At 45.1% G+C, this 15,300-nt stretch overlaps 1 protein-coding gene across 1 annotated transcript in view; it reads left to right on the plus strand.

Moving 5' to 3' along the window:
* Window positions 1-14,866, plus strand: part of VWF (von Willebrand factor) — a 130,550-nt gene extending 115,684 nt beyond the window's left edge. Inside the window, exons 45-52 of the mRNA XM_019754370.2 lie at window positions 1,106-1,286; window positions 2,131-2,171; window positions 2,736-2,852; window positions 10,537-10,635; window positions 11,269-11,397; window positions 11,953-11,992; window positions 13,931-14,028; window positions 14,543-14,866. Of these exons, the coding sequence (XP_019609929.2) occupies window positions 1,106-1,286; window positions 2,131-2,171; window positions 2,736-2,852; window positions 10,537-10,635; window positions 11,269-11,397; window positions 11,953-11,992; window positions 13,931-14,028; window positions 14,543-14,731 (894 nt within the window). The 3' untranslated portion in view covers window positions 14,732-14,866. The remainder of the gene's footprint in view (window positions 1-1,105; window positions 1,287-2,130; window positions 2,172-2,735; window positions 2,853-10,536; window positions 10,636-11,268; window positions 11,398-11,952; window positions 11,993-13,930; window positions 14,029-14,542) is intronic.
* Window positions 14,867-15,300: the final 434 nt, after the last annotated feature.

Below are 15,300 nucleotides of genomic sequence, written 5' to 3' on the forward strand. Positions count from 1 at the left end.
TAGCTGGTCTCTTTGGGGCTCAGTATTCCTGCCTCCCTCCCCTCACCCCCAGTCTCTCGTCTCCCTTCAGACCCACATCAGTGACTATAAAACTAAGGGGACTTGAGTTTCTCTCCCCCAACTCAAGTCTGCATCTTACCTATGAGAGTGGGTGTCAGCAATGGCTCTGCCACTGCTGCTGCTGCTGGGAACATGTCAGGGACAGGGTGGGGGTGGGGTGGGGGTTGAATCCTCTTGATGTGTCCAGTGGCCGGGGCTCAGCAGGGAAATAATCAGAGGGGAGAGGTTGGAGCTTGGGGCCAAGCCTGTAGCGGGAAGCTTGGTCACGGTGAGTCAGAAGTCCCGGTGAAGAGAGTGGCTGTAAGGGTCTGGCATTTTCTGCTCCTCATCTGGGAAGAGGAGAAAGTAAGGAGCTGAGAGCAGCAGGTCAGGGCGTGGAGTGGGCAGGGGGTGTGCAATGATTGATGCATCTGAAGCTGGCACACGTGGACGAACCTCCAGGCACAACCTCCACGGTGACTTCTCCGAGTCATGCTCTGGACATGCTCAGTGCTCTTTGCCCCTGGAACCAACCCTGGGGGTCACACCAGCCATGCATAGCCCTAGAAGCTCAGAGACAGATTGCAGGGCTGCAGGGGTCGGACACCAGCACCCCAGTCTCTTGCTGTCTCCCTGTATGAATGGAAAGTAGCTAGGCTCGCCATGGGTTGAGGTTCCTTCCTCATCTCCTCTATGCTAGCCCGTACTCCTGCGTCCTGGTCCCAGTGCCCTGGAGTCTCTGAGCTCAGCTCACAGCCAATGCTGAGTGGGGAAGGGAGCATCCCAAGCTTCCCTAAGGTGCTTACTCAGGTGGTGAAAACTGCGTCTGTGGGAGTACACGTGGCTCTGATCTAGGATCTTGGTCAGGGCGACTTTGATCCAGACTCACTGAAGGACCTGGAGTGAGCCCAGGTCGTTTCCTCTGTGGGTCTTACCCTGTGGGTGGGACTTAGATGTTAAACGGGGGCTCATCTCCAGGGCCCAAACCAGCTCCCTGAGGAAACAGCGCCCTCCCATTGGGACTTTGGCCCCAGCCTTGCCCACCTCTTGTGTTCTAACTACACAGGTTGGCTCTCACTGGGCCTCCCCAGGGAACCCCTGCCTCATCAATGAGTGCGTCCGAGTGAAGGATGAGGTCTTTGTGCAACAGAGGAACGTCTCCTGCCCCCAGCTGGATGTCCCCACCTGCCCCATGGGCTTCCAGCTGAGCTGTCAGACCTCAGAATGTTGTCCCACCTGTCACTGCGGTAAGGCATGCCATCCAGGGGCCCACCTTTGAGCCCCTCTTTCTACTAAGGGCTCCCGAATTCTTTGCCTTTTTAGCAACTCAAAGAAATAGGCAGAATCAAAATCTTCCCATCCGTTCCTACTGCTTTTGGGAAAGCAGATAAGATGAGAGAAATATAACCATTTGCTGAAGGTCCTCATTACTCAGTGATGGCTTTGTACCACTATCTCTTGTCACCCTCATGACAGCCCTGTGAGACGGGTGCAGTTCTGACCTTCATTGGTTCATGGGAGTTCATGAGCTGTAGACCTGGGATTGGACCCAGGCTCCGCTGACTGTAGAGACTCCCTTCTCAATCCTTCTTGATCATTCGCTGTATTGCCTCTTCTGGGGAAAGTATTCCAACTTCCCAACCCTTAACCCCACCAACCAACCAACCAACAAACCAACAGCAAACAACAAACAACAACAAACTCCACATGTGCTTGAATTCTTTGTGTGATTTTATCTTGGGACTTCAAGTTCCCAGAGTAGAATTTCATTCTTTCATAAACCCAAACCTCCTCACACTCACCCTTACATGTGAATCACTTAAACACATGCCGTCCCCTAGAGGACACACACGGGTGTTCTCACTGAGGGCTGGGTGGAAACAGGCAGCCTGCCCTTCCTCCGCAGGCCTCGAGGAAGCGAGGCCACCGTGGGCTCTGGCAGTTGGACCCACAGTGTCCTGGGGTGGGGGTGGGCCAGGGGCCAGGAGGTGGAGGAGAGATGCTCAGGCCAGAGGAGAAGGCCCTGAATGGATCCTCTGCGTGTAGGATTTTGTCTGGACTCTTACACCCTGTATTTCTTTCTCCCCCCAGAACCTGTGGAGGGCTGTGTGCTCAATGGCACCATCATTGGGGTGAGCTGCTGCCTTCTCCTCCAGGGCGAGTTGGGGGGTGCAGGGATGGGGTTGCTCTGGGAAGGGTGGGCCACTTAGGATCATTCTAATGTGGAAATGAAAGAAAACTGGGAGACCTACCCCCAATGCACTTTCTATTGCCTCCAGGGCTTCCCAGATGTCTTGGAGCCCAGTCTGGGATGTCTTCCTAACCCTCTAGTGTCCGGGCCTCCTGCCCATCACTTACCTCCTGGCTCAACCCCAGGCACAAGCATTTCTTCTGCATACAGAGAAGGGCTCTGAAGTCATTGTGCACATTTCAATCGGTCCCCCTCTCCCACTGCCACAGCTCCCTCTCTGGCATGAAAGCCCTCACTCTTACCATTGCCCTACTTGAGGTGGGAAGGCAGGGAAGGGAGTAGGGCCAGTGGACACAGCAAGAGCATCAGGTTGATGGCTCAGGGCACCCATGGGAGGCCGGGCCGTCCGTCACTCACAGGGCAGACAGCTTAGGGGGCTGAGGTGAGTGGGAAAGTCAGGGGGTCAGCCTGCTGGGAAGCCTGACCATGGTGCTTCTGCTTCCAGCCTGGGAAGAGTCTGATGATTGACGTGTGCACAACTTGCAACTGTACTGCCCACATGGGGACCCTCTCTGTATTCGAGCTGGAGTGCAGGAAGACCACCTGCGAGGCCTGCCCCCAGGTAAGAGAGGGTCACTGAAGACCGAGGGGCTGGGCGATATTTGTGGGGCACAAGCCATGGGACCTCACCAGAGCTTTTAAATAAAGCTTTCATTATTTTCTGATTATGGACAATATTTGACAACTGTAACGAAGAGACTGAAAGTCACCCACCCAAATTGCATTTCTCAGAAATAATTATAATTTAGTTTTATAAATTTTAAACATTTTCTTCCTACGTTTTGAAAATAAACACAACATTTGCAAGGCTCATGATACCATATCTACAGTTTCGTATTCTTCTTTACACATTTTAAGAAACATCACTACTTTCTTTGAAAACGTTAAAAATTAATTATTCAACAAATATTTATCGGATCCTTAATAGGTTCAGGGTTCTATACAATATTCCTTGGGATGGATATGCTTTTATTATTGGACATTTAGGGGGTTTAAAATATTTCACTGTGTTTTTGCCAGGTCACGATGACTACGTTTGCCCTGATTTCCTCCCAGGGGTGGCTTTTTAAGAGTAGTGGAGTCATCGTTTCTAGTTTGGTTAATGAAAACCGGCATTTTATTGTTTTATGACTCTTAGCCCCTTGCCCGGAACTGGGCCTTAATACTCAGGAGGACCCCTTGGCTTCTTCCACAAGCTGCCCTCCATGCCTGGCACTCCCGCTGTTTTAGAAACTACAGTTGGTCAGATGAGTTTCCTGTGAGCGAGGTGCACAGAATTTAGTAATAATTTTCAGATGGCTTCAAGGGAGGGCTTTTTTCCTCCACTTAGCCAGACAGCAGGAGGGGTCTGGGGTGGAGTCTGGGGAGAAGACCTTTGTAAGAGGAGCAGCACAGAGCGCTGAGGGGGACGGGACGTCAGGAGGGGGTGGGCACAAGGTCGAGGAACGCTCACGCAGGTGCTTCATAGGCTCCGTGTTCTTCATGGCACTTGGCAGAGTGTCATGCTTCAAATAGGGGCTTAATAAAACATATGTGAAGTAGACACCGCTATTTCTGATAGAATGGTTTCAAGAGAACATTCCTGCCTCCATTAAAACGAAGTTTTTGCTATTTTTTTTTAAAATCCCAATTTATGTTTCAGGGTTTTGGGTACAGCAGGGTGTGTGTGTGTGTGTGTGTGTGTGTGTGTGTGTGTGTGTGTGTAACAACCCCCTAGAATAGAACTGGGCTTAAATACGGAATGAAACAGTGCTGTCTGGAGTTTGTGGCTTCCCTTTCACTTTGGATGCCCACTGAACTACTGTCAGTGCAGGAGGGTCCACGACAACGCTGTGTTGCGGAAGAGGGAGGCTGTAGCCGGCTTTCTAGAGGGCCCGCCTGCTAACTCTAACTGCGCCCTCTGGTGGTCAGAAGGTGGCACTGTAACCTCCTCTGCGTTCTTAGAAATCCATCCAGCTTTAGAATCCAGTCAAGGAAAGCGTGAGGAATGGAACACTGAGAAGGCATCCTGGAGGGGCGTGACCAGGATCCGACCTTGAAAAATGGGTGAATGTAGAAGAGAGGACCTTCTAGGAAGAGAAATAGGGAACAGACTGGCAGATAGAAACAAGGGTTAGAAAAGGACGGCTGGGGGAGATCAGATTGGAGGGCCTTGAGCAGTTGATATAATTTATAAAAAGGGGCTGTGAGACATGTGCAGGGCAGAGTTTTAAGGGCATGACAGGACAGGGGCAGCAGGACTAATTGGCTACTCAGACCTAAACAAATGAACTCTGGCTGGCTGGGAACTTGGCTGGGCAAGCAGAGGACGCCGCTGCTCCTGCGAGGAGCAAGAACGACGTTTGGAGCCACATGATGGAGTGCTCCCATTCCGTGTGTGTGTGAGTGTGCGTGTGTGTGTGTGTGTGTGTGTGTGTGTATGCCCTTCTCCATGGATGTGTGGTGGCATGTGGAATACAGATCACTGTCCCCAATGGCCGAGAAGCCCAGCAAGGCTCAATCCAGCCCTGTCTCCCAGTGCAGCTGTATTCTTGGCTGCCAGGGCAGAGGACTTGTTGGAGGGTCTGTTTTCTTTATTTACCCCTGTAGTGGGTTCTGCTGTGCTTCCTCTGCTTCCCCTCCTTCTCCTGTCCCTCTTTCCCAACTCCCCACCACAGCTCGAAAACCATTGCCCCTCTCTTAGTACCTTCCAACCCCTCTTCCTCTTCTTTTTGTTCTTTCTCCTTCCATAACGCCCTCCATCTTTCCTTATTCTTGGCTTAACTGTGCCTTCTGGTGTGTGGAAGGGACTGCCCCTGTCCCTTCACTTTGCAGCCCCCTCCTCCATTTATCCCTGCTCCCTCACTTCTCCTGTAAAGGTTTTGTCCCGTTTCTTCTCCCTGGGCCTGCTGAGCAGAGGGTATTTCCTATCTTTACTCCTAACAGTCACTAAAACATGCCCAAATCCAAGCTCTCATGAAATCCTGCCTGGTTGAAGCCCTATTTTATTTCTTCCTTCTGACTGTAACCACTCACATGCCTTCACAATGTTTATTCCATCGCTTTCTTCCTCTTCCATTTCCTGTGGTCCTACACCTTCCAGGAATTGTGCAGTTCTGAAAACAGTTTAAAGCTCACCAGTGAAAGACTACCTGACGGCCTCAACTCCAGCAGGGTCCTTCCCAGTGGAGTGTGTGTGCTGGGCCTGGCTGCCCTGTTTGGTGCTGAGCTCAGGCCTCACAGCTTTCTCTATGGCTTATTCCCTGAAGACACATGGAGTTCAGAAGCTTGATTTAGGAGTAGCAAATTGTTTAAATTCATTTGTGAGCAAGCTTGCCAACTCCTAACCTTGCTTGCTGGTTAGGAGCATTCAGACCCTGTGTAATAAAAAGGACATGATGGAGAGAGAGCCAGGCCTTCTGTCTGGGAGTTCCACATTGACCTGCTAGAGATTCATGTTAGAGAAAACCCAGGGCTCCAATGAAGGAATCTCAAAGTGGTCATTGCTAAATGTGGCCAAATGAGAAAAAGAATGACAATGTTGTTGGTTTCTCACATAACTAAATTTATTCTTTAAAAGAATTTGAGATTATGTTCTTTTTCTTTTTTTTTGGAGTGGTGGGGAAAATTGAAAGAGCTTCAATTTTAATGCAGTGAGGAGACAGCTGATGGTAGCTTTTAGATTTTTATTTTATTAACATTGTTTAAAATACTTTGTAAAATAAAAAGCTGGTTATTCTATGTTGTCTCCGAGATATGGGGACATTTTGTTTTTTGTTTTTTGGCTTAAACAACAGAAATCTATTTTTCTCACAGTTCTGGAGGCTAGAAGTCCAAGATCATGGTGTCCGGAGTATTGGTTTCTCCTGAGGTTTTCTTCCTTTGGCTTGCAGATGGCCGCCTTCTCTCTGTGTCCTCACACAGTCTTTTTTCTGTGTGTACAAATCCTTAGTCAGGGGCATTTTTGCAAGACAGTGAAATCTTGCTATCTAGAAGCTGCTGCTTTTTCCAACGTGGATATAAATGAAGGACACTCACTTGAAGCCTCTTTCAAGGAGTTCCTAGCTGAACTCCTCTCCTCAGTAGGATTGCCCGCTAAGAGCCAGTTGCTGGGGAGACAATGATGAACAGCATAGAATAGTTTGGAAATTTCATGCCTCTCAGGGAGGATAAAAACATCTGAACAGGCAAGCAACAATTTCAAATTGTGTTAAGTATTATAAAGAGAGAGAGAGAGAATGTGTGTGTGTGTGTGTGTGTGAGTGTGTGCGTATGTTGTATCTTGGAAGACCTCTCTGAGGCCTGATATTAAAATGACAACTAAAGGATAAGAAAGGGCTCTTTGTACAAAGACTGGGGAAGAGCATTCCAGGTAGAGGGAAAAGTATACACAAAGGCCCTCAGGTGAGAGGAAGTTGCCATATTCATGATCCTAGGAGATGCACAAGGGTGGATTGTTGAGAGCAAGGGAGTGATGGGATAAGACAAGGTCAGAAAATTGGAAAGAGCCATATCAGGCCTTGCAGGACATGTGAAGGAGATGGTATTTTATTCCAAATGCAATGGGAAGTCATAGATGGTCTTATTTTTTAGATTTTTGTAAAATTTATTTTTTAAATGAGGTATATGGTCTACCTACAATAAAATGCACAGATATTAAGTATATAGTTTGTTGAAGTTTGATAAATGTGTAAACCTGTGTAAACACTAAAATAGTAACTTGAAGAATACTGCTAAGAGGCCAATAGAGGAGATAAAATAAAATACTAGAAAACCAAAAACTTCATTAAACCAAAAGAAGACAGAAAAGAATTAATAATAGAACAAGTAACAGAGACAACAACAGATGAATAGCAAAATGGTAGATTTAAACCCAACCATATGGATAATTACGTTAAATGTAAATGAGCAAAACAAAATCGCAATTAAAAATAGAGATTGTTAGACTTGGATATAAAAGCCAGACCCAACTAGTATTCTGTTTACAAGAGAAGCACTTTCAATTTAAAGAGACAGACAGGTTGAAAATAAAGGATAGAAAAAGATATACCAGGCAAATACTAAGAATGAGAAAGCTAAGGTAAGTATATTAATACCAAACAAAACAGACTTTAAGATGAAGAATGTTACCAATAATAAAGAAGGTATTTCATAGTGGTAGAAGATTAGATTCACTAAGAAGACACAAGAATCCTAAATGTATATGTATCAAATAGCACAACTGCTAATATATGAAGCAAAAATTGGCAGAACTAGAGGAAGAAATAGGTGTATTCATAATTTTTGTAGGTAATTTTAATGTTTTCTCTGAGTAACTGATAGAACAAGTAGGGAAAAAAAATACAGACTTGGAAAACTGCATCAACCAACTTGACCTAATTGAAAATGATAGGCTACTACGCTCTAAAACTCCTGAGCATACATTCTTCTCAAATACACAGGGAATTTTCACCTATCATGACCAAATTCTGGGCCATAAAAAAAGTCAATAAATGTCAAAATTTTGAAATCATGTAGAGTATATTCTGTGACCACAATTAAATTTAATTTAAATTAGTAACAACAAGGTATTATAATTACCCCCTCCAAATATTTGGAAATTAATTAAAATACTTTTAAATAATTCATGAATCAAAGAAGAAATCACAAGTGAAAATAGAAAATACTTTGTTGTAGAGATAACTCTAGAGATTACAATATGCATCCTTGATTTATCACAGTCTACCTTGATTTAATAATCTATTATTTCATGTACAATGTGCTCTTTTTCCTATACTTTGTGCTGGTGTTGTCACATGGTTTACTTCTACATAAGAGATCAACTCACAAGACATTGTTATTATTTCGCTTTAAATAGTAAATTGTCTTTTATAGAATTTAAGACCGTCACTAAAAGTGGTATTTTACACTTACCTATAGATTTAGGATTTCTAGTGCTCTTCCTTTCTGTATATCTGAAATTCCATGTTATATCATTTTCCTTTGGCTTGAAAAAACTTCTTTTAGCATTTCTTTTAGTGTGGGCCAAATGGAATTACATTTCTCAGATTTCATTTATCTGAAAACGTCTTTGTTTTGCCTTCTTCATTTGCTGAATATAGGTTTCTAGTTAGTTGCCATTTTTATTGTTATTCTGCGTGCATCCTCTGCCCCACCCCCATTGGCTGCTTTTAACAGTTTATGTTTGGGTTTCAGAAGTTTGAGTATATGATTCTGAGTAGTTTTCTTTATACTTTTCCTACTTTGGATTCATGAAGTTTCGTGGAGCTGTAAGTTGATTTTTGATCAAGTTGGGAAAAAAATTCAGCTATTATTTGTTTTCTGTTCCATTTTCTCTCTCCTGTCTTTCTGGAACTCTAATTACATGTATATTAGGCCACTCAATACTGTTCTGGTTATTGGGGCTCTGTATATTTTTTCCAATCTTTTTTTCTCCCCATGCTTCAGTTTGGACAATTGCTATTGATCAGCCTTAAAATTCACTGATCCTTTCTTTTCTGCAGTTAATCCAATCCAGTGAGTTTTGATTTAGGGTACCATGTTTCTAGTTCTCGGATTTCCATTTGATTTTTGTAAAAGTTTCTAAGCTGCTCCTGAAACTCCTCATCTCTTTTCTTATTATGTCCATCTTTCTCTCTTGACACTTTAACGTATTTATCATAGTTATTTTAAAGTTCCTGCCTGCTAATTGCAATACCAAAGTCATTTGTCTGTTTGTTCCTGTTGAGTAAGTTTTCTCTTGAGTGTGGATCAAATTTTTCCATTCCTTTGCATGAAATCTTTTACTGTGTATTAGACATTGGTGGGAGGTATGTTGAAGAGCCTCTCAATTCTGTTATTTCCTCTGATAAATGTCAAAGTTTCTTCTAACTTAGATTATTGGTGGTTCACTTTGAACTAAAGAAGGCTAGATTTTAAACTACATTAGGGAGGGTCTGTTTCAATATTACTCTTAGTCCAAGGGTAAATATTTTAGTCCTGAGACATGGTTCTTACTCTTAAGGGTTGGCTTTTTTGAAATTTCAATGAAAACCTAGTATTTAACTAGTCCCTTCAGCTTGGTGGGATTCTGACTGCAAACCTTGGCTCCCCTGTGGTGTGTGGGAGATGAAACTTCTGCTGTGCTCTTTAAGTTGTCCACCTATTGTTCTGCCCTGGGCTCCTCATAGACTCCTCTGTGCGTATATAATTCAGGGGTCAGCCAAGGATTTGAAAGGAATTTATATGCAAATTTGGGGGCTTCTCCTTCCTGACTTCCTCTTTTCTGAGGTTTTCTCTTTAGTTTTCAGCTATTCTAGGGGGTTCAAACTCTGTCTTCTGACTCCTCAGGCAAATGCAACTATAATTTTCTGCCAAAGTTCCAGCTGTCCAGTACCATGCAGATTGGCCTCATGGGAAAGGCTTTTTAAACATGATACTATGGTTCCCTCTTTCAAGGATCAAATAACGTATGGTTTATTCCTGATTTTGCCCATCCATTGACTTTAAATGATTGTCTTAAATAGTCTGTCAATAATTTAAGTTGTCTGAAGGAGAGTCAGTCCAATATAAGCTACCCTGGCATGACTAGAACCAGAACTCCACTGAGGGTTTTAAGCAGAGGAGTAACATGACCAGATCTATATCTTAAGAAAGTCATTCTAGCAAATGTATGGAGACCTATAGCAGGGGAGCATGAATGAAGGTAGGAAGACAAGACTATCATCAGAGTCCACTGGTTGATGATGATTGCTTGGAATAGGTGGTGACAGAGGACGCTCACTGGTCATGAAAAGCAGTGGATGAGTTTGAGATGCATTTTTTGGCAAGATTTGGTGATGAGTAGAGGGATAAAAAAAGGGAGAAGTCAAAGGTGACTCGCAGGTTGCTACTTTGAGCAGCTGGGTATTGATCTACTGGGAAATGATTTGCTGAGATAGGTAAGACTGAAGAAGGATAAGATTTGGGGCAAAAAAATCAAGTTCCATTTTTGATATAAGTCTTAAGATGACAATAAGATAAATAACTGCTGAGTAAACAATTGAACTTATAAATCTGGAGCTCAGGAGAGAGGTCTAATAAACAGGTCTGGCTGCTAGACATTGAGCGAGGTATACATCTGTAGAAGGAAAGAATGCTATCGAGGGATGAGATCTGACAAAAGGTAGTTAGAGCTAGATGTTGACTTTCTGAACTCTAGGAGAGAAGAGCAGCTGGCAAAGTTAGCCTACGTATAATTGGGATGTTCTGGGGAGGTTAACTAAGGTTGTTTTTTCTTCTGGATACAGGGTTACAAGGAAGAGAAGATCCAAGGCGAATGCTGTGGGAAATGTCTGCTTATGGCTTGCACCATTCAGCTAAGGGGAGGACAGATCATGACCTTGAAGGTGGGAGCCAGTTGAACTCAGGAATCGCTCTTGTATCAACACCTGGTTTCCTATTTGGGGATCTCTTCTTCAAGAAAGAAAGACTAATATTGATTTCTTTCAGATTTTGTAGAGAAAAGATGGATAACTTTTAGAAGGCACAGAATTTTCTCTTTGATTTAGTTGTCACTCTTCTTGACAAGTTCGTGTATGGCCACATGATTTGAAGTTGGTTGGTTTTAAGATTTTCTCCAGCCTTAATGTCTATGAGACTGAAACGGCAATCAGGGTGAAACAAACTGATCTATAGAAGCCTGAATTAGCTGGTGGGGTTGGGAGGTGGTGCCTGGTTCATCTCTAGTTCAGCTATTGATTAGCCAGTCTACCCTCCTTATATCTTAATTCTTTAAGCTTTTAAGTGGTCAGAAGAGTTTGGGGATTCTCAACATTTATGCAGCCTTATTCATAGTGAGTAAGTTGTAAAAAAAACTCCACCTCTTTTCTGTGTTCTGGGTGTGGAGACATTATAGACACTGTGTCATTCTTGTTCTATAGTCTTCCAAATGGTTTCAACAACTCTAGGGAGTCCAGGTCATGGTTTGAAGTCGACTTGTGACCTAACACTGTCTTCATATTTGCCCTCTTTCCTTTCAGCCTGATGAGACGCTTCAGGATGGCTGTGACAGTCACTTCTGCAGGGTCAATAAGAAAGGAGAGTTCATCTGGGAGAAGAGGGTCACAGGCTGCCCGCCTTTTGATGAGCACAAATGTCTGGCCGATGGAGTGAGTAGTAAGAGCTCGGGTCCTGCTTTCCTCTTGACTGTCCCCATCTCCTCTAAGAACAGGTTCCTCTGAACAGCCTGCAGTCCAGCTCTGATGTGATTTCCCATCGTCCAAAGGAGATCCCTGACCTAGATTATAAATCAATGAAATGACAAAACCCGGCCCAATGGAGAGACAAAACTCTCTGAACTCCATAATGTTTAAAAACAAGCAAACAAACAACAAAAACAAACAAACAAAAACCCTTCCCTTCGGAGAGACTGAATGTGTGATCCTTGAAGGGGAAGGTGAGAGGGCAAACTGGTTTCCAGTCTCCCCTGGGAGTATTGAGCCTGATGACTCATTTGGGAGAGAATTCAGAATAATCAGAATTGTTTCGGCCTGGTCAAGTAGGGTGGTCATTCTGCTCACGTGTGTGATGGGAAAGCACAGTTTACATCTGGGGACTTATGCTTAGGGCTGTGAGTCCAGAGCCAGGACCTAGCCTGGGGAAATGACCTGAAAGCTGCCCTCTATGTACTATTTGTGATTAATCTGGGAATTTGTTTTCTTAAGGGGAAAATCATGAAAATTCCAGGCACTTGCTGTGACACATGTAAGTATATTACTAATAGCTTGTCCCTTGAAACCCATCAGACCCAGGCCAGGGACTGTACTTTGGAGTAAGCTTTATTCCAAAAAGATATATATTTTTTTTATCACTGGCCAGTCATTATGTTCAATCCTACAGGGAATTGCCACCCCTCCCTGAATGTTCTTAGACTGCCCCTGCTCAAATCCCCTTTCAAATGCCTGTGAAGCGGTCTGTTCCTCCTTTCCTCCAAACTCCTTACTGTCTCTAGCCTCTTATCTGCCTTTCCCCTCATAGAGTCTTGGGTTGCTCATAGTCCTGTTGTGAGAGAGTATCTTCTCTGTCTAACCAGAGCTCCTTTTGAAGACAGGCACCCTTGATCCATGATCTTGACAAAGCAGACACTCAGCACACATCTATTCAATGAGTGTCACACAGCTGTCTTAGAGAGAAAGGGAAGCCACCCACCGGCTGGCTAACAGCCCCACCATGTGCTGTGGGGCTGCAGAAGACATGGAGTCCTCTCCAGGATTTAGACGGCTGGTCTAAGTTTATTAACCTCCCCTTCTTTACTCTCAGCCCCTCTTGACCTTGCACTTGTGTTGTACGGGTTGGTCTTAGTAGCTCACAGCAGCAGCTTTGGAGACAGGTTCAACAAGTCTGCATATCAGACAGTATTCCTACAACATATTCTGATGCGCATGAGCACAAGTAACTTTCAGAATCCCACTGTTAATGCTACATTCTTCTGAAGGTAGAATTGCCTGGACTGATATTTTTTCTTTTAAGTTTAGTTTGGATTTTGTTGTTCTCGGCCTATGTTCATTTTGGGGTAGAGAAAGGAAGGAAGAGTGAAAACATGAATACCTTCAGTGTTCAATCATTCATGCTTTTCTTGATGGCTCACTCTGACAGTCCCTGTAACTGCTATAACCAAGTTGCAGAGGAAACACACTCTGAAAGCATCTCTTTCTGTCACGCCTGTCTCAGTGGCTTAAGAAGGTGAAGTCAGGCGCCATCAGAAGACGAATTCTCGCTAGGCTCACTGCACATGGAGTTTGGTTGAGACTCTTATCTGTAAAATTAGCAACGAGGGGCGTTGGTGGTCAGTGCATTCAGGAGGCTGAGATCCTTCATAAGGAAAGTGAGCCAGGCTCAGGGATTTAAATCTGCAGACAGAATATAGGATATTGGCCTAAATTTGTTTTTCTGATTCATCCTCTTAATGTAGTTGGCAGGCTTTCGCTTTAAAATGAAATTCTTTGGAAGTTGGGAGTCAGGCTATGTAGTTAGGGTTGATGTAGATTAGGAGCCATCCAAGAATGGAAAACTCCCAGTGTTCAGATGGGGAATGTGAGCTGCCATTAAATCTTAGAATTCTCAGTAGGCAAGTAGCATTCAGGTCTGAATGCCACTAACCTCTGGATATAGGGGAGCCCGTGCCAGTGACCTGGAGGCAGCTATACCCAAAGAGAGGACTCTATAAGGGTTCCCAGGATCTACTCAGGCCCCCACAAAGGCAGTGAGTGTCCTTATGTGGCCATGATATTGTCCTTTCCTCTTACCCAAAGGCAGGGGTGGATAGATATTAATTGTATTTATTGGGTATTTCATCGGCCATTAGCTTCTGGATATTTTTATAGCAGAAGAGGATTACTGCAATCATTATGGCTTTTAGAGTCTACAATTATATAAAAGCAAGTCTCATCCATCGACATCACCAAAGCACAGTGAATCTAGCCTCCTCCTGCAATTAAAATTGTACTATTAAGTAAGTTAAATCCAGCGATAACTGTATTACTGAATATGAAGGACAGGGTGAACCAGGATGATGTAACTCCACTCCCTGCAGCTGGCTTTGGTGATGTGGTTTCTGTTTTCCATCCCATGAGGGAACTGGGCTGGTGAGTGTTCTACAGAACCTCAGCCAGACCTGGGTCCCATCTCTCACCTGTCCTATAGGCGAGGAGCCCGAATGCAAGGATATCACTGCCAGGCTGCAGTATGTCAAAGTAGGAACCTGTAAGTCCGAAGAGGAAGTGAACATTCATTTCTGCCAGGTAAGGGTCCCTGATTCCATGAGGCCTAGGTGGGGAGGGGCAGTTCCTTATTTGGAGACATCTCCTTAGTACATTTTAGAAGGATCTGGAAAATTCACAGGGAGGGGAAGTGAAAGGAACTGGAAGTATTTTATTTTTTAAAGCAAATGTTTTATTAAAGTAACTGGGAACTTTTGACCCCAGAAGAAAAATACTGAGGAAAGACTCAACAGTCCTTCAAAGAAGATGGAGAGTTGTTTGTGGAAGCTGGGGGCTGTTTCCTGAAGATCAATCAGACATGCATAGAATTGCAGCTAGAGGGGTCTGGGAGTGATGGTGCCAGAAGGAAAGAGGACATTTCAGACTTCCCTGAGGGCTACCCTGACACATTGCCTAGCTGTGCTGGATTTCTCAGGGGGAGGCCAGGCCTTTCTTGCTTGGAGGAGGGCAGGTGGGGGAAGCAGGCTGCCTCAGAGTGCTCCCCACCCCGGAGTGTCCATCATCGTGATGCCCTGACCCCTCTGCCCCGCTGCAGGGTAAATGTGCCAGCAAAGCCGTGTACAACATCGACATAGAAGACGTGCAGGACCAATGCTCCTGCTGCTCGCCAACGCAGACGGAGCCCATGCAGGTGCCCCTGCGCTGCGCCAACGGCTCTGTTGTCTACCATGAGGTCCTCAACGCCATACGGTGCAGATGCAACCCCAGGAAGTGCAGCAAGTGAGGCCACTGCCGCCCTGCCATGGACGCCCGCGGCCACCTGCCTCGGCCCCACAGGCCAGTGCCGCCTGTCCTCTTGTATGCTCTGCTCTCGTGCCCTCTGGGGCCCACAATAAAGGCCAATCTCTCATCTTGCAAAGGCTGATGGTTCACTTCTCCTTCCAGGCTGAGAGGACAACTGTAGGCTGGGCCTGAGCTCAGACTGGTTCTGAGGGAGAAAGCACAGGCTCCATCGGAACACACTCCAGCCCCAGGGTCTGTGGGAGGCACTGCCAGCCTCCAGGAAAAAGTGTTGTCTTACCTCCAAGTGGTGCGAAGGGGAGCAGAGAATATGGGGCAGGCCTCCTGAGAAACTGCCCAGTGGACTCAAGTAAAGGGGTTTCCTTAGTGACACTGTTCTCTAGTCTCTGAATCCAGGGGCTCTAAGCAGCACACAGGGGTGGGCCCTGGCGCCAGGCTCCTGCCAAGGTAGACATGGCTATTGCCAGTGTTACCCCAGGTTTTGTGACATTATGGAGAAGGAGCCTGACCAGATATGCAAGGATTTCTCTGAGCCCTTGACTGACTAAGTTC

Source organism: Rhinolophus sinicus, linkage group LG02 (genome assembly GCF_036562045.2).
Source record: "Rhinolophus sinicus isolate RSC01 linkage group LG02, ASM3656204v1, whole genome shotgun sequence".
In the NCBI taxonomy this organism is placed as follows: domain Eukaryota; kingdom Metazoa; phylum Chordata; class Mammalia; order Chiroptera; family Rhinolophidae; genus Rhinolophus; species Rhinolophus sinicus.